At 41.2% G+C, this 20,015-nt stretch overlaps 1 protein-coding gene across 2 annotated transcripts; it reads right to left on the reverse strand.

Annotated features, from left to right (window-relative positions):
• Positions 1-506: 506 nt before the first annotated feature.
• On the reverse strand, positions 507-10,435 carry STARD4 (StAR related lipid transfer domain containing 4). 2 transcript variants are annotated; one of them, XM_056514055.1, is made up of 6 exons: positions 10,260-10,435; positions 10,014-10,143; positions 8,111-8,160; positions 5,890-6,016; positions 4,640-4,754; positions 507-4,090 (listed from the first exon to the last, which is right to left on the reverse strand). In XM_056514055.1, coding segments are annotated over exons 1-6 (651 nt in total). In that variant the 5' UTR covers positions 10,262-10,435; the 3' UTR covers positions 507-3,863. The 2 variants fall into 2 exon arrangements, with proteins under 2 accessions (XP_056370030.1, XP_056370031.1); XM_056514056.1 differs by having other exon boundaries at positions 10,256-10,429.
• Positions 10,436-20,015: the final 9,580 nt, after the last annotated feature.

The following is a 20,015-nucleotide window of genomic DNA, read 5'->3' on the forward strand; positions in this document are numbered from 1 at the left end:
AGATACAGGGAGTTTCTTAGCTTCTGTAGCTGCTAATTAAATACATGTCAATATACATTTTGCAGCTTGTTTTATACACCTAATACACATTTATATGCCTTCTGCTAGATGCTATAAGCTCGTGTGTTTCATATTAACTTAATGTTTATGGTTAATAAATCAATTCTTAAACATACAAAAAGGTAAATAACACCAAGCCAAAATAATAATAAAGTTCTTCCACAACAACCATGGGCTTATCATAACATATATCCTCCTGTATATACATTTTTAGAACTCAAGCCTTGAGAAAATCCTACTTGTGCAGCTTTCAAGACATTTCAATTGGGCATCTTCCTCAGTCTAAATCAAGTTTTTAAATGAAGGCAGGCTTTATTGCTTTCAAATTTAAGGAGACAAACTGGCACCATTAGAGATCTGAAGATGAGTTATATTATCAGACATAGCTCCCCAAAACTGCTATGTGCTAGCTGCACAAGGATTGAAGAAGCTACATCACAGGCCTGTTGGAATCCATTATTTTAATTTATTCTGCAGTTGCATTCAAAATACAAATACAATCGCTTAACGGCTGAACACAGTAAGTTAAAGCCACTGTTAAAACAGACTTCGGCTTTCCATGCACAGGCACAACTTGACTGATTTCACTAGAATTAGGGTTATTTTTACAGCAGGGAATCTCCTAGGTTGAACCACTTGTTCACACCATCAAAACTCTTCTGGTTACATATGATTACTGGAGGAATTATATGCTCTGTATTTTATAAATCCATCATGTTTCACATTTATAAGTTCATCAAATTTGAGATCAGGGCCTGTACACAGAGTATTTCTCTGAAGAACACCTCCCAGACAGCTGTGGTAGAGTACTTCTACTGCCTCTAAACTGATCTCAATCCCATCTCTGCATCTTCTGCAAAGCTACAGGCAAGGTTTAATGCTGGGTTTTAGATGAGGAACCCAAACATGAAAATTGTCTTATCTCTTTCCTACACACATACAAACCACCTTCTTGAAGTGCAAAAGAGTAAAGTGTCATATAGCCCAAAACTCTAAAAAGTAAGTTAAAAAAAAATAAATTAGTCATATAAAAATAATTTTGATGTATCTATACACATGCTATTTTTCTAGCAAAACAAGATTTCTGCTATTATTGGGTAATCTGTTCAGAAGTCACTTCTGGGTAACTTTATTCCTAAATGATAGAAATCTGTACGAGGCAATCTCTCCCATTTCTTCTGCATAAGCAAAACATGGGTTCCTACACTTCGTCCTTGCCACTGCTTTCCTGTTTTAACCCTCTTGGCTCCACCTAGATTGTCCACTAACTGAAGAGAAGAATGCAACAGTGGGAGAAGAGGCTCCAATATAGTGGCATTCTTGGTTCTGATGCACTCTGCTTAAAGAACAGTTCTTCTTCCCTCTCCATCTATAGCTATATAAAAATAATATAAATTTCAGCTTCAAATAAATACATTCGAAATTGGACATCTTTCTTCTAGTTCTGTATTGGTGTATAACAGAAATTTTTATTAGAAGTATCAATATACAAAAATACACTAGCAATTATCTTACTTTAGATCAAGTTCTTTCTTCTGCTGCTCTGTGCTTCACCAACTTGTCTTTACCAAAAGCAGAAAAAGCCATTTCACTGAATACTAAATAAGGATACATACTGTATATGTCTCAGAGCCCTTAAAATGGCTGTTTGGAAAAATTACTTCTGCAGTGCTTGGTGTTGTACAAACATCCTCCTGTAAGTGTGTTGTGCTCCTTCTGACCCATTTCCCTGCCACTGAAGTGCCTCTGTGCAGATTTAAACTGGGCTTTTCACACAAAGGGAATATTTTTCTCTGCGTACATCTGTACTGCAGCCCCTCCATTAGTCAACCCCAGCAGCTCTAAAAAGAAAAGACATGAATATGCAAATTCAATGCACATGTAATCTGTGTAACTAGGAAGAAAGAATAGGCTACACTTCAAACAGTTTTCTCTACAATCATGTCATCATTCATCCCACGGAGCAGCATTGCCAGAAATTTCATAATTGCCTCTGCACCAGTACTGGCAGCAATTCCTTGGTGTCCTTGGTGGTAGAAGATCACCTCATGAGCTTTGGCAGATACGAGGAAGGTAGAAAAAAAATGGGTAGACTAACAAAGGGGTTTAAAGGGAAATGCAGAATACACAAAACCTAACAACGAGTTAACATTTTCTGCCCATGAAGACAGCAAAGGCTGTTAGATGCACTGTTTTTCACAGTCTGAAATAGTACTAAATACCTCAAAACATGAAGCAGGTTGAAAAAGCCCCCAGTATATTTGGTATTAAGTTTTTTCTACCTCTACGATCGAGCAATGAGAAAGGAAAGTCCTCACTATTCAGAGTTCAGTGTCAAAAAAGCCAATATTGCAGGGGACTTTCATCTGAATTTTTTGTTTTTCTGAGAGTCCATTATCTGTCCCTGGATTGCATGTATACAACTGGCTCCACAATATCAGACATCCAAGATACTTTCCCCAACTCCTACACAGTTAGACTTGCCACTGTGAGCACTGGCAAAGCATGGGGATAACTAATATGTCACCTGAGCAAATGACACATCAACATTAAAGGCTTAATATCAGATTTTAAAGAGAATTCATGTTCCTAGCACAGAGAGAGTTATTTTTTGAATGCTCCTGCTGTGTACCTGTCAGAATCACTAGATTGCTGAATATTCTTGAAATTTACATCTTAACAAAAGCCCCTCTATCCTTCAGCAGATCTGAGCAATTCTGCAGCTTGAGCTTTGGCCTTCAGTTACTCATGTTTTAAGATGCTCATTTATTGCAAAGATCAATCTCCCAATCTAGAGGCAGTACCACAGGACACTCCACAGCACCAGAACACTGGCAAGTCTGTGCTGTTGTGCCTACAGCAATATCTATCTCTGAAGCAAACGAGTGGCTCTTTCTGTTGCTTTTGGAATTCCATCAAAGAAACATACATAGAAAGAAAACTCCCCCAAAACCCAACCAAACGAACCCCAAACACACTATTACACGCAAATTTAAATTTAAAAAAACTTAGAAGTACAGGGTATCACAGAAGATCCATTGGAGATTTGCTATTTTGACAACTGTGTGATTAAAAGCCTGCCAAAAAAACCTATGGAAAGACACCTGATGATCTAAATGAGCTTTGGATCAGCTGTAAGGGCATCTCTTTATGCACTGAGACTATTATATACAACAGTAAATAAATTACAATTACAACATCAAAGAAATACCAATAATGAACACTTAGTTTTGCTCTCAATTACAGTTAGCTTTCTTATGAATAGTATCATTTAACAACTTAGTTATGTAATATTCATATGATAAATCAAATCAAATTTTAAAAACAAATTACAGCTGAACAAACTTCAAAGAAAATATAAATATATATATATATACTTATATGTAAATAACAACATTATGTCTTCAATGAGATGCTGCCTGTACAGCAACCTGCATCATCAAAATCCTGAGCACCTGGCTCCCAAAATTGCTGCAGAGAGCTGAGCTCACACTGCATTTTTCAAGCTCCCCCACACACACATCTTGTGCTTTTTACAGAGGAAGCTGGGGGTTTGGAGATTCAGGCTGTTCCTCATAAAAGCTGCAGAGTGCTGAGCAGCAAAAATCATCTCACACTGTGCACTGGGAATGTATGTCAATTATCACATCAAAAAGCACTTGCTAAAGTTGTTTGGATCCTCAACACAAAGGTTTAAGTGTCATTCAGGAAGAGTGTTACCTCAATTTAGTAGGTAACCTATGCTAAGCTAAACAACATAATGTGATTGCAAGGAATGCACGGGCTTTGAAGTGATTGTTTGTCTACGTTTTGAGTGCCTTTTTGAGGTCAGAGTAGAAATTGGCCAGGGTACTGGACATAGCAGTGTCTACTGCAGACTGAGGCAGCATCCCTCGCAGCTCAGTCTGGATGTAGCCTGTCAAAAGACTGTGGCCAGGAGAGTCCTTGAGAGGGACACAGAACCAACCGCAAGGGTGATTGAATCCACGGACAAAGTTTGGTCTCACCTCTCCATAGTCCAGGCTTATACCTATCAAAGAAAATAAAACAAACGAACAAAAACGGAAATTAACTTGAGAGCGATAAAAACAAATAATAATGTGCAGTAAATTTGAAATATATAAGCTTCTGGCTACAGAATTTAGTACTAGTACTAAAAACTACAAGTTTTTGGGTATTTTCATGCAAGGAATTTGCTGTTCATCCAAATTCTAAGACAGACAGGAGAGCATGATAAACAAAAAATCAAATGTTAAGAGGACATTCCTCTCATTTACTAGAAGCAAGTTGTTACTCATTCCAGTTTGCTCTAAGACCTAAGCTGGAGGACTCAACTTGTCTCTAACATTCCTGCCCCACAGCTGGCATAAGTGAAAACTGGCACAAAGGAATGGTTCATGGGTAAACCAGTAACTTGCACATTACTTTACGAATGTAAAATGTTAAAACACCTTTAAATTTGTTGAAACACCTTGAATTTATTTGTCGAAGACTATCTCAGACCATTTTTGAATATTTACTGCTACTAAATCTGAATTGTTGCAAAATAAGAATTTAGCAGAGGCAGGTGGTGGCTTACCACATGTTAGAAGCCCATCTTCATAGCTTGTAGTGTAAGAGAAATCAACAAACTCCCTTGGTGCTATGATGTTCCAGAGCTGGCCAGCAGTTGTATAGCGCATCACACAGCAGTTCTTGTCAAGTGACAGAATTATAAGGGTAAGAAAATAAATATATCTTAGTACAATGAATACAGGGGAACTTAAGGCTCACAGGCAGCTAACATTTTTCACACAGGTCACAGCATCTGTCAACTACACTGCAAATTCAGTGAGGTCTGAATGGCTGTGCCATTCTCAACCTATAAGCTGGAACTTGTAAGGACTTGTGGCCTACAAATGAGAGCTGTGGGAGCAGAGAATATCTGGCACCATAAAGGTTTAAAGATGTAAAGCTAGAGAACTCTGGCATGCCTGAGAACTGAAAGCCATGTGGCTCTTATGTTGCCAAGGAGTATTTGGGAAGTCTAAAAGGGACATGAACAAATTTCAAGAGGAATCTCTTCGTACTAAGATACTCTAACAAATACCTACAATCCACTAAGTGAAAATAAAACTGAGTATGAACAATTCTTCAAAACAGGTTTTCTTATAATAGAGTCTGTATAAATTGTATACAGGCAAAATACCTTATAAATCTTCCTTCAGAGACAGAGTAAAAGACAATCCATGTTGAAGCCAGGTGTCCAGATGAGGGTTTTGAATCCATACTGAATATCTGCTTTAACCAAAGGAAGGCTACCAGCTGTTCTGTAACTGGCTTCAAACCTACCTTTCTTTTATTAAGTCCTGACCCTCAATATGAACTATTTTGTGTCTCAGCATAAAGCCATGCCACACAAGTCAGCCCTTCAGGAGGAGGGGGAGGCTGCAGCTTCCATGTGTGTGGACTACTACTATTGTTTGTTGTGGAACAGAAGAAAGCAAGCTAAATGAAATGGCTTTGGCATACAAAGAGTCACACTGTACCCCTCTGTATGTGAATTTTATCAGAGGCTACCAGAGCTCCCAGGTTCCCAAGAGAATTATTTTTAGCATTAATGGAAAGATGAACTTCAAGCTTGAGAACAAGACTGTGCTGTCAGAGTACTTGATCTGTGGTCACACAGAGCCTGTATGGACACTGCTGCTCATGAATAAAAAAAAAAGCAGCTGAAAAAAGTTCGTTCTCTTGGAATTGCTCTGCTCTACGTGAAAGTTAAATTCATGAATATTAAATTCATGTATTCATTAATACACATTCCCCTCAAGAATCTACACAAGTCTTCACCTCTTCAAATGTTTCCAAGATGTCCATTGAAGTCATTAGGCTGTCCCAGTCCAGCCTGTAAGGTCCAGGGCGAATATGATCCACTATTCTGTTAGTAACATCTTCCACCACTCCTTGAGCTTTGTAGCTAGAAAAACATGTTTACATTTGGTAAGAAATTCTTTATATTCCATTAATTTTCAACAGTACACTTACATTAACACCTTGGTACCAGGAATTACAGTCAGTGGACAATTGCATCAGAGAAACAGTACAGGAGAAGACCTATGGGTGCATCTACTATTCTTCTCTGCAAGAAATTTTCTTCTGAAAAATTTGTCCTTTTTTATACAGTTAATATCTTATAAATGACAAATTCCTTTCTCAGATAAAAATTATCCTGTTTATTTCCCTAACAACTGTAACAACTTGTTATTTTACTCCTATTGCTTGTCAAGCAAGGGAGTTCACCAGAGGTAAGTAAACCTTAAGTAAAAAGATCACAAATGTAATGGGAAGAACATTTTTCATAAAGCAGAAGTAACAAGATGTTGGAGACTGAAATGCTATGGTTTACGGCTCCAACAGTTTTATGAAGAACTTTTGCCTATTATAGCAAAACTGTATAACAAAAGCTGCACAGAAGCACCCTAAATGAGCCTCCAGACTGAGGCCCTGGACTGTAAGATGATTTGAGGTAAGTGACTCAGGTCTGGGCTGGGGGAGAAAAATACTTTTACAGGATTTCACACGTGGACCCTCACCACCAAGAAAACTAGATTGAGGGGAGCAATGAGACATCATTGGGACCTACTGAGGGGTAATATGCTTCTTCTTAACCTGCCTCTGTCACTCTCTCTGTCCTCCCAAACACACATCCCTTTTTCTCTTTCTTTCTTTTCCTTCCTTTTCTTTGCCTCTTTTACTATTAAATAAAATGTATCAATATTTTCAGTATCAACATCTAGCCTTGTTTGGGTTTAATCAAGTTATGGAGAATATCTGAATGTTTCTGGGTTCATTCTGATTTATTCACAGAGAGTTAGTTCTCTTTACTCCTCTATGATTAGAACAGATCATAACACAGGAGTAAAACCAAGCTAATGAGAAACTACCTTATGCTTTAGTAGCATATGATTAGCAAATAAAACAACCTGGTATATGACATTACAGAACATTCATATGTAATTAGATATTTTAGTAGACACCAGAGCTTTTGTTTTCTTGAGTCAACGGGCCTCCAAATCCCAAGTAGGAAGAATCCATCAAAATCAGTACTTTCAAAATACTTTCTATTCATTAAGATGTTCTTATTGATAGCAAATAATCAAGCAACAGATTCACCTCTTCACTTGTGCAGTTCACCCATATTCACTTGACATAATCTGCATGGAGCCCATCTCAGCTGTACACTTGGAACTGGAGGACCACATGCCAGAGGCTTCCATGCAGGTGTCTGAAAAGTTCTTCAAGGAGTCCTTTAGCTCCCCAGGTGCATAAACAACCCCGGGGTCTTCATGTGCACACAGCAGTCACTGCCCTCCTGGCAATGGCTCAAGTACACAGCCTGCTGGTGCCAGTGGGCCCATGGAACTGCACCAAGCCAGCACATTCTGGGTGTCTGGGGCCATCAGACACAACAGGGCCTAAATTCCATGGGGTGTCTCAGTCTTTGAGATCATTTTAAACACTACCTTTTCACAGGACTTTTTGTTTCTTCAGAGTGCTGTTTTCTAGTAATTATTTCTCTATCTAAACCTACTGATATCAACAGAACCCAGTGACAGAAAGTCACACAGGAAGGACCCTCATGCCACACAAACAACACCACACAACCCTCTCACAACCCCACACCTGATGTTTTGAAGTCACACAGTCTTGCAAGAGTGCAAGGACTGACTGAGCTGTCATCCAGTGACCTTTCAAACCTACTGAATCCAGGTTTGATTCTGAGCTTTACAGGCCGTCATTTTTGGGCAGCTGCTGCTGTGCCCTTCAGTCAATGGGAGTCCTGTGGTGTGTTCCAGATTTCACTGCTGTTCTGGACACCACGCAATGCTAAAGTACCAAACTGAAAAGCTAGAAAAGAATTGTACAGCCACAACACGTAATCCATTTAGCTTCCCCCCTGGAGGATCTATGTAGCTGAGGGCTGTAGAATTCAGTCTTAATTTATAAATTCTACAGAACACTGTAGATGTGTGAAACATTAAAAATGTATCTCCTGCGCAAGCAAACTTACAGGTATCCACTGAATTCCTCTGATGGTTTACGCCACACAGTTGCATCTTTCTGAAAGAAAATATAAGACACAATGTTAATTGTCACTTGCATACAATTACAATAAGTCCAGAAAATGCTTAAATTATCTTGAAAAAAAGCAGCCAAGTTTATCATTAGCCATGGTTCACCTGGGCACCACTGTACACTTTTTTTCAGAACTTTCAGATACCTTTTACTTGTAATTTCCTATTATTCCAAAAAAAACAGAAAACTGGCTTTCTCAGAGTCAAATGCTAGAAGTCTGTGCAGAACTAGTTTGGTAGGCCAAGTCAGTTTATTGTGAAAACACACAGAATAATGTAACAACATTAGCAGGGAAAGCCTTTCAATTGCAAGACCACTGGAAAACCAACAGCTGGATGCTACTCAGATGGGAAGACCACACTTCTTCTTGCACTTCTGTAACACAAGTTACAGAAGTGTGCATGAGGTGCAGGCATGGACAAGAAGTTCATTTACCTTTCTCTCCTAGATGCCTGACCAGAGGAGTTTTGCAAGTAGTAGTCTATTTTAAATTTAGGCAGAGAAAATAGAGAAACCAGTATTTTCTGATTATTATGTAACTATGAAATGGAACCTCTGTCCAAAAGCTCTGAATCTGGTGTTGAAAAGAGTTCCATATGGCACCACTTTATTTGGAATCACGATTATATAAGCACAAAGGACGAAATGTCCTAAAGAACAGTACGGTTAAGTACCACATCCAGAGTAATTTAAGATATTTTGGGATACAACACATCTCCTTGTGATAGGTAAAGCTCTGAATGTCTTTTACATGGCACAACCCCAAAATGGACAGAAGTGAGGGAGGAAGGAAAGGAGAGAGGAAGGAAGGCTGGAAGGAATGATAAAATCTGAGGATTTGAATGCAGGCAACTTTTTAAAGGAATATGGTGGTACTTAATATAACAACACAGGAATACTAATACAGGAATAGACAACATTTAGTAGAGCAGATGTGGTATAGGTGTAGTGCAAGAGTGAAAGGCTTGGATGCTCTGTTCCTCCCTCTCCAGACAGCGAATTTGTTAATTTTGCAAATAATCAAGTGACATTTGGATCACTTGCCTCTGTCTTATCAATATCTGCTTATGATAGAAGAAAAAAAAAGAAGCCCTACTCAAACCACTGTAACAAAAGGAAAAAGATAGACATTTACCACACTAGTGCTACCATATTGCCATACTTCCACTTCCTGTGGAGGACAGCACTAAAAAATGGTCACCCAGCCTAGAACCAATGCACAAGCAAAGATTATTTAGCTTGTTGAAGTGCAGCTCAAAAAATCCAGGCAACTCAAAAGAGGATGGCAAACTGCTTGGAAAAAGCAGGAACTGTATTCCCTTTCATGGAAGGAAACTTAGGATAATGTGTGGTCTCTCTAGAACAACAGACAAGTGAAACAGTATGAGAGGAAGCCTTGAGAATTATCTCATTTCTTAAGAGGAAGACATTTGGAAACTGAAGCATGATGAACTATTTATTGACAAGAGATTCCAGAGACTGGCAGGCTGTGTCTGCTCTGTTGAAAGTACACGTGAGCCTCTTGCAATACTATTAACGCCAGGCACTTCACATTTTGTTGTCAGTCAAGCCTACAATCCTACAGAGGAAGGATTCTTCCGCGAGACACTCCCCTGAAAGTGGGTAGAAGGAATGACAGAGCATGCCTGCCAACACGAAAAACACATCCTGCCATCTAAAGATGTTCAGGAGGGATGGTTTCACAGCGCCTGTCAGTCTCAAGTCCTGCAGGGCCCGGCCAAGTGTTCCTCAGCCGTGTGACAGCGGGCTCTTCCCGCCGCACCGGCGACCCACAGCTCCCCGTGAGCGCGGACCGGGGAGCCGCCCAGAGCACTCACGGTTTTCTTCGCCGCCCGCCACTCGCCGTCTGCGATGCTGTGGTACCGGACCAGCGTGTTCCGCAGCTTCGAGGCCAGGGGCGCGGGATTGGGCAGCGGATCCATTTGCTTCCCTCCTGCGCGAAGACGCCTAATCACACAGACACACAGCAGAACAAGGCACGGAGTCAGGGGTGCCAACGACAGCGCCGATCTTCCGAGCCCGAAAGGAGGATGCGGAAAACACGGCTGCGCGCACTCACGCACATCTCCCAGGCGGGTTCGGGTTGCAGCGAGCGGCTGTCACGGGCTCAGGCCGAGGGTCACGGGCTCAGGCCGAGGGCCAGCAGCCGCTGCCCCAGCGCCGGGACCCGCGGAACGCGGGACGGGCGCGCTCCCCTCACGGCCGCGCCGCCGCCCCGGCTCCGCGCTCACCCGCGGCCCGTCCGACAGCGCGCGATGCCGGCAGCCAATCAGAGCCCGACCGCCCCGGCGGCGCAGCCAATGGCGGCGCGATCCGCCGGGCGTGGGGCGGGGGAGGTCCCCGCCCCCTAGCGTCACGCGACCTCACGGCGTGTCGGTGCAGTGACGTCATGGGCCAGGGGCGGAGCCTCGGCCCGTATTGGGGGGGTGCGGGTGGCGTGAGGAGAGCGGGGGAGTGGGACCGGCACCGGGAGCGGGCCCGGCACCTGCGGGACACCGCGGCTCCGCCTCCCGGCACAGCGCCAGAGCTGCTCTGCCCACGCGTGTCTGGCAGTGTCGCTTTGTACTGTTGGCAGAGAGTCACAGAATCAGCTGGATTGGAAGGGACACATCAGGGTCACCGAGTCCCAGCTCCTGGCCCTGCACAGGGCACCTCAGGAGCCACACTGAGAATGCTGTCCAAACGCTTCTTGCACTCTGTGAGGCTGATGCTGTGACCGCTGCCCTGGGGAGCTGTTCAGTGCCCAAATCACCTACTGGGGAAGAGCCTTTAGCTGATACCAGCCTGAACCTCCCCTGCCACAGCCTGAGGCCATTCCTGCCACTGGGCACCCAGGGAAAAGATCAGTGCCTGCCCCTCCTCTTCTCCTTCCAGTGAGGAAGCTGCAGACTCCACTGGGGTCTCCCCTCAGTCTCCTCCAGGCTGAACAGACCAGGGGCTCTCAGCCACTCCTCACACGGCTTCACCTCAAGGCCCTTCATCTCTGTGTCCGTTCTTTGGACAGTCTCTAGTAGCTTTAGATCTTGTCTGCATTGTAGTCTCCCAGCCTGCGCCCAGGCCTTGAGGTGAGGCCGCCGCAGCCCAGAGCAGAGTGGGCAGAAATCAGATCCCTTCCCGGCTGGCGATGCTGTTCACTGAGGTCCAACCAGGATCCCCAGGGCCTTTTCCATGGTGCTACTCTCCATCTCCTGGATATATGCAACCCCATACATCCAGGGTTGCCCCATCCCAGATGCAGAATCCAACACTTTCCCTTGTTGTTCCACGCAGTTGGTGATTGCCCAGCCCTGTGATTCACTGGGGTCTCTCTGCAGGGTCTCCCTGCCTTCAAGGGAGTCAACAGCTCTTCCCTGTCTTGTATGATCTGCAGATTTGCTGAGTCTCCCTTCCAGTCCTGCGTGTGGGTTCTTTATGAAGATGTTGAAGAGCACAGGGCTGAGGATGGAGGTCTGTGGAGCCCTGCTAGTGACAGGTCAGCAGTGTGATGTCACCCCAGTCACTGTCCCCATTTGTGCCTGACCCTGTGAGCCAGTTGCTCCCTCATCATGTGCCATGTTTATCCAGATGTTCAAAAGATCAATTACTTTTAAGTAGAATGGCCTTGTTAAGGTTTAGGGCTTAATGTGCTTCACTGTTTAGGGGGAAGTTCAATGCTTAGACCTAGGGGGAGGTTGACAAAGCCTGGAAGAAGAATGTACTATTGCAGAATATAGAGAATGTAAAAATTTTGTAAGAAGGGATATTCTTTAATGTATTACCTTTTCATACTTTCAACAACAAGAAAAATTTAATCCCTGAAACAGAAAGCAGCCAACAAGTTCTAAGTGATATCCAGGTGCTAGAAAAACAAATTACTTGTTGGCAGAATTGTCTTATTAAGGTTTAGGGCTTGGCAGGTTTCAATGATCTCAGACCTAGGGGACATTTGCAAAGGCTGGGGAGAAGGATATACCACTGATGGTGAACACAAAGAATGCAAAATTTACAAGCCACAAGGACATCTGACACAATCCCCAAGAAAAGGAAGAAACTAATGAAGGAACTCAGCAATTGTGCTGAATCAGGTATGACTGGGTAAAAAGTAATTCTGGCAGCAGATGCAACTACTGACCCAAAATTAAAAAATAAAAGAGCATGCAGAATAATTAATGTAAGAAGTGAGGGACTCAACCTATAGAAGATAAACTACTAATTAGAAGAGAACTATGCAACTTGTAGCCAATGAACATTAATTCCTGTTTTTGCTAAAATCTATAAATAGTAAAATGTTCTGGTAGTCATGGTGCTGGCTTTGTGGATTTGCCACCAAACCTCTGTTGAAGCACAGGTCTGTAAATAAATGGAATATCTCCATTCTGTGCATGGATTGGTCTCCTGCACACCATGTGCAATAACATATTTGGAGACAACAGGCTTCTTTACAGTGACCATATAAAGGTTACACAGGGCTGCAGCTTTCCAGAGTCCTGTGGATTTGCTGTTTGGCTGAAGTGTGTCCTGCAAGTGCCATTGTGTTGGGCAGGAGCAGTGAAGGAAGATTCCCTGGGTCAGCATCCCCAGGTGGCTGTTAGCTGTGTCTTTTGTCACAGCACCTGAAACTGAGAACAACATGTTTGTCCAGCCACAAAGTGCTTAAGGTGGTGCAGAGCATGGTGAGTGACACATTGAGGTGAGAAAGCCTGAGACACTCCTGGTCCAGTCAGCAGGGCTTGCAACATCACTCAGCAAGATGCTGAGGAAGTGCTGAAGTTTTGCTTTGCTCTGTAAAGCAGCAAGCAGACCTGATTCTTCCTAGGAGAAGGCAGCACCTGAGGTCAGCTCACAGCAGAAGCAAACTTCATAAGTGTAAGTGCTTGTTTCCTGCAGACTTGCACTGTTCACTGGGCATCATTCAGTTCAGCAAACAAAATGGACAACGTCCACGTAAAAAGTGAAACCTCTTGTAAGGGAAGGAAGATAAATAGGTTAAAAAGCAGATTATAAGAGTGGGAGGACAACAGATCTTTGTGTGCTGATATGTTGTTCGTTTTGGCCAATGCAGGCTCACAGAATGAATGTTTTGAACATGGGTTTGTTTTCAATGCAGAGCTTTACACCAGACTTTTTGAACTGTCCCTAGTTCCCTTTGCAATTTACAACTCTTGGTCATTTTTCCCTAATTGAGAATGGGTCTCTAAACAAACATTGTGCTAGCACATATTAAACAAAAAATGAAGATATTTTACATGTAATCCTTGAAAATTTACAATGCAGAATCAAAATATAGGTTTTGAGTTGAAAGCTAGTGAAAATAAAGGAATGTACATTACTAACCTTCCTTCAGATTGCTGTCTATTATATTTCTCTGAGTGAAAAGGTGTACATTTGTCCAGTCCCTGGCTGCTTTATCCATTCTTTCTTGCCCTGTTACACTCCTTGAAGTCCAATGCTTTCATGCCTGTGAGCATGACATTCCTTCCCCATGGGCTATTACTAGTGTAAGTTTGTTCATTTTTTAAGAGGGAAATTTCTTTTTCTTGAAGGAGGGAATGACAAGTTTGCATTGGAAAATGCTGATATTTTTAATAAAACCTTACTTGTATAAATGTTGTTTGGTTTTTTAAAGCTTCTCTGGGAACTCATACATCAAGTTTCCTGAGTTTAGAAGATCTGTAAGCTTTCTGCAAAGCAGTTTTATAGATTATAGATACTCAGTATTCTCATATTCAACATTAATTTTAGGTGCTTTCAGGGCTTATAAACTGGTTCTTGCTCACTGTGAGGCATTTCCACACCTTCTGGGTGTCTCTCTTCTAGCTGTGCAGAGCACTGTGTCAGTGAAGCATGTGAGATAACTGATATGATGCCGAATATGTTTCCTGTGTTACGTTCCTTCACGAGTTACAGCAATACCTACAATGCCACCAGCTTGTGCCTATGTGAGAAAAGTGCTGTGTGAATGTTAAATATTGCTAACAATACCACAGCTGAGCTTTTGCTGCTCCATCCTGCAGGTTTCTCTGGCCCTTCTCTGCACAGTAACTCCTGAGCCACTCCCAAATTACACCACAGCGGTGTCATGCCTGAGGTATGCAGTATTCCTGTGGAAGAACATCTGTTCCTCTTGTTACATAACACCTTATGTACATAACAGGGGAATTTTAATTATCATAATGGGTAAGACCTGTCAAAAAGGCCAAAATACCTCTGTCTCCCAACTGGAAAGTAAATAGATAAAATAATTTTCTTTCTGGAAACATTCACATTCACCTCCATGTTTGTCTTATAACGCCCGATATTTCATATTAGAAATCCTGTTGTTTGGAAAAGTGGGAGACTAACTACTGGCATTTAATTTTAGTTACCAGTGCCTGGCAAAGGCTTTGATCACTGAATGTGCTCCTCTGTAGAATGTACTACAATCTTGCCTGGTTTTCAGACACAAGAAACTGTATACATTTAATCCTAATGTCTTGCAAGCCAGCAAAATATCTGCACTTTACCAAACATATTGGACCAAGTTCTGCTTTTGTAGCAAAGGGTATAGAACTACTAATACATCATATGCTCACTTGTATATGTATATGCTATATATATATACAGCAGGCTAGTTTCAATCCAAAACAGTACCCAAAATATTTAACTGGATGAAACCTTAGCTCCAGCTGTTGGAAGAAGAGCAAATGGCACCCAGTTACCTCATTAAATTTATTCTGACCAATTTATTTCTCTTATATTTAAATGTATTTAGTGCCCTTTCCAGATAAAAAAGATATCCTTCATGTCCCTGGCAAGTATTATATGATTCTAAAGCTCAGCAGGCTGCCATTAATAATAATAATGTATTTGATATTCTCAGAGTTAAATATAATGTGAACTTGTCTCACACAGAGAACTCTAAAAAACCCACCATATTTTGTCCTGCCAAGACTGGTCTTTGCTAGTTAAGCTGGTTTGATCATAGGGAGATACAGTATCTCCATTTGGAATTAAATTAATACAGCTCTTCAGAATCGAATCTGAATTTTGGAGATGAAGAAGCTGGTCCAAGATCCATGTTACCAGGCTTACTGTTTTCTCACTGCTTTTTACCAAGTAATCAGTAGCTGCAGACAAGTTGAAAAGCAGCAATTTTTCTCCTAGTTTTCTGCCTCATTAGGAGTTTTCTTCTTTCTACAAGCATTAACTAAGGCTTGTGCAATTCCAGGCATCAGATAATTCCAGTGCAGAAGGGTGGAGATAATAGCACTTGGCATCCTTTATTCTTTGGGGCATCTGCATACCTTTGTGTGGTGGATTGGCAAGAGCCATTAGACAGTATTTCAAGAAGGAAAATATAACTATCACTATTTATCAGTATTGCTTAATATTCTGAGGAAAAAGCAGCATTTTCTCACTAGATTTTTTTAATTATTTATTTTATGGTGAATAAACTACAGTTTGCCAGTGGGGGTGTGATTACCAAGGTAGCCAAATATATTTATTTTGAGGCTATTTTAGTTATGAATTTATGAAAAGCAGCTGCAATATCTACACCAATACATGTTGGTAGTACTAGTTGACATATCACTAATGAATTTTGGGGGCTTTTGTTTAGATTTGTAATTCTGTAGGAGAATGACATAATTAGCTGATTGACCAATTGATCTGTTCCTAGAGCTGTGCTTAATTTGATCATATCATTACTGTCTTCTGAATGCTCAGTTTTTCTTAGCTGGTTATTTTGCTCACTGCTACAAGGACATTGCACTCAAATCTACTTGAATCTGCCCTCTGGGGAGGAGTTCTGAGCAATTTCAAGCAGTGAAAAACACTCATAACTGAGAATACAGTTCAAAATTTTGTTGGGTTTTTGTGTTTTTTCAGGTACTAACTTGCTTTTAACTGTGGAAGGTAGAAAGCCCTCCACATGTGTTAGAGTTCTGCAAGTTTGGGGTCTTTGCACAAGCATCAACTTTTGTGGTAAAATTCACTTTCTAGACCTACACCTTCTGTGCTGCACAAAACACATGGGCTGTGTAGCACTTTAAATCTATTCTGCAGTGCAGAGCCAATGACTGGATGGTTGAAGCTGGCAGGGATCTCAGTGTCATCTGATCTGGGTGAGGCTCCTGTCAGCCCCTTTCTCCAGCCTGTCCAGGTCCCTCTGTACAGCACCACCACCCTGTGGTGTGTCAGCCCCTCCTCAGTTTGGTGCCATCAGCTAATTTGCTGGGGATGTGGATGCCCCATTATCCAGAGCGCTAATGAAGGTGTGAAAGAGATTCAGACCCAGTACTGACCCATGGGTCACACTGCTCCAACCAGACTTTGTGCCACTGATCACCATCTCCCTCACTGTCTGGTCATCCAGGTGGTGTGTCTGCAATTTCTTTATGAGGATCTTGTGAGAAATACTGCAATTACTTAGCTTCTGCAGCTGACTTCCAAGATTTTTTCCCCTCCACCTTTCTAACTACCCGATTTATGTTCCCTGTCAAGAAAATAAAATACAAGTATCCACATTTGCAACTCAGGTGTAAGTAGAACAGTAGAAAGTTGAGCTTAGAGAAAAACCTGCTCTGGAAAACCACAGTCTTGGAATGTACTAGAAGTGGCACAGAAGGACTGATATTTAAGTAAAACAATTTTATTTTGAAGCTTTCTACTGGCTCACCTGAAAGTATATGGCCCAGAAAATTTCTTGCTAAATCATTGACTAGCAGAAGTGTTTTGCTCTTAACCACTCTTGGTGTATTCAGTTAGACTAGCATAGTATTTCACCCAGCAGGACAACTGCTGGAGGAGTCTGATGCTCTAGAAAGTTCAGCCAGTGAAATCTTGAGAGGCTGTTTTTTGCTAAAAACATTCACATGTTTGTTCACTCACAAACTGTCAAGCGAGCCACTAAATCTAACTGACTATACATCTTTGGTAGGAGACTCTTTCAAATCCAGCATAAGCATATCTGGTTTTCATACAAATATGTCACAGGCATGAAGAAAACAAATAACTTTGCTTTTCGGTTGGGCAGTTAAAAAGAGAGCTACCACAAAAACAAACCAAACCAACCAAACAAAAAAGCCTCCAAACTCTGTAGAAAGCCTCTAATATTTTTCATATCTGATCCTCAATCATCTATTTAACTTTGGCTGGATTAGGGAAGTGTACAACGTGATGGCTTTCAATCAGAGTGTGATAGAAAGCAAGTCTTTATTTTCTATGGTTGACCCATATAAAATGACAGAAATGGCATTAGGATTTCATGTTTGTTTTCTTAACATGAGCCGTATTAAATCAGAGCTTGACCGATCCAGTAAATGCCAAAGAATTCCAAAAGGCTACGGCTGGATTCTTAGCACACATACATATTGCCAAATGTAACTTTCCAGATGGTGAAAAGTGTAACTAAAAATATTGCATGTTTCACTTATATAGCACTGGTAGGGTTTGGCTCATTTTGTGAGTGAGCCAAACTAGAATTCAGCTCACTTCTCACATAATCATTCAAACTAATGTATTTAACTAAGAAATAGGAATGCAGTAAGAATTCACTGGCTTAGACAGATCTGGGTCAAGGGAACAGTCTGGAAGAGAGAATGGGCCACCATGCCTCTGGTGAGAAATGGGCTACTGGCACAATTTCTTTCCATGGTATCAAGTTGTTGCAGGAATTTATTGGACTGCAGGTCATTGCTGTTGCAAGCTGCAGTGTTGTTTAGGGAAGAGGGGTGATGGTCTGGAACACAGTTTAGGCCAAATAGTATTCCAAAAGCAATCACTTTTGACAGACCAGCAATTGTACCTCTTTCTTTAAAGTGCATTTTGCGGTTAAGCCACGAGATGGCAGGAAAACAAAATAAATATTATTTTATGAAGCAGCTGCACTTGAAAGTTACATCTAAAAACAAATACGATCGAGAAGGGGGCAGATTTTCCTTATGAAAGTGTTGCTAAAGTCTTATAAAGTTTTAAAATATGTTAGATATCCCTTTAATATTATCTAACTGAGTCACAGTAAACCATCTTTCTCTTATCTGCTGTTTTATGGGTCTGGACATATGTCTAAATTTTTGCTTATAGGCAGGAAGTAAAAAAGCTAGACCTGATTATTTTAATTTTGGTTCCCAGTGTAATATGGCATGTAACAAAATTAAATTCACAATAAAGTGTCTGTATCTTGAAGGAGAACCATGATTTCCCTGAAGAATGGTTAATCCTTGGTTTCTCTATCTTACGTATACCCTCTCATTCTGCCCTTACAAGAAAAAATCTACCTTCATGTTATTCTCAAAGAAGACTGCAAAGCCAGGTAGGAGATTCAAATTATTTGATTTGAAAAGTAAAAGGCATAGTGCCTTAAAATCATCTCTATGCTTTATCTGCCTATGTCACCTGCTATTTAAAAAGTACTGTAAGGTTTTCTATGAATGAATTTCAAATGACTGGATTCTCTCCTGCCATATCCCATCAGTGGAATTTTAAAGAGAGGGGCTTCTAAAATTTCCTAGCTCCTTTTTCAAAAGCAGTGGTCACAATGTCATTGTCAGTACTGTGTAAGTAGCAATAGTGCACAGTAGCAGTACGTGGTGGTAGTGTCTGTAAGTGTGGTGTACATGGAGTCTTATGAGCAATTCTCAGTTGTTTGAAAAGTTTGCCCTGCAAACACTCTTGAATGTTCTGTGGTGTTGATTGCAACCCAGGGAATATGTTGTCTACCATAATTAATAATGTTTAGGGGGTCTTAAATGTTTTCCTGACTGTAACAAACAGAGTGTAGTAAAAGACCTATGTCCAAGGATAAATGGAGTTTTAACCTCTTGGCTTATCTGGATTCCTGGATACACTAGCCATGGCCCTCTCATCGACTTATTATCTCATCATAGTGAATCAGGAAACTGTTCACCAAAATGCCTTTATAAGTAGGACTGCTTATCTCCAAAAAAGTTGTTGAACTGGTTTTGGAAAGGCTTCAATGATACCCTGGAGGGCTTTCTGTAGTTTCATCTGTTTGAGAACTTGCCTCTTTCCATTCCTGCTGTTCTCATTTACTGCTTCTAATAGGGGCACCTTGTTCTTCTCCAAGAGGCAGCCCTGGGGATGTGCCAGTGACAGAGCGGGTCTCTGCTGAGCTGGTTAAGGAGGGCACCATTGTGCAATAGCTGTGCCTTGGCTAAGGGTCAGAAGCACAGATTATGGGCCATAAGGCAGTGTACAGAACCTTATCACTGACAAGAAATGAGGAGTAGTTCATGGCTTTGCCATGAAGTTAAGCAGTTATAGTTTATCTGTCCATACATAATTGCCCTGCTAATAAAAGGAAAAAAGTATAACTGAAAAATTACTATGTTGGTAAATGCTGGTTTCTACATATATCACACTTCTTTGTGAGAACTACTGATCCCACATTTTCTGGTATGGAAATGTTTGTTTCTGATAAATTCATAGCTGTCACTAAAACAATTTTGATCTCTGGGAGACTCAGGTAGCAGTCCTAAAGCAATGGTCATTTAAAGCAGTCATTTCAATATCTTTTCTGTGAATTGTTCATGCTTGTGCTGCTATGAAGGAATAATATCACAAGGTGTAGCTGTTGGATATATGCCTGTTCTAACTCATTATCTCAGTCATGGTGAGGAATTCCCTTTTTGAAGTAATAAGTACCAAAATTGACTTCTTGGTTTCAATCATTAAATCTGTCAAGTTTTCAAATGTTCCTTGAAAAGACATATTGCTCAGGTCACAGATAGAAGATGACATTCAGGTTTAGGAAACCAGATATTTTATTAGAGCAATGAGAAAACAAAAAATAGAAACTTGAGATTACAGATCTTTGAAAGGTGGATGTTGGATCAAAGCAA

The sequence above is a fragment of the Oenanthe melanoleuca genome, chromosome Z, assembly GCF_029582105.1.
Source record: "Oenanthe melanoleuca isolate GR-GAL-2019-014 chromosome Z, OMel1.0, whole genome shotgun sequence".
NCBI lineage: Eukaryota > Metazoa > Chordata > Aves > Passeriformes > Muscicapidae > Oenanthe > Oenanthe melanoleuca.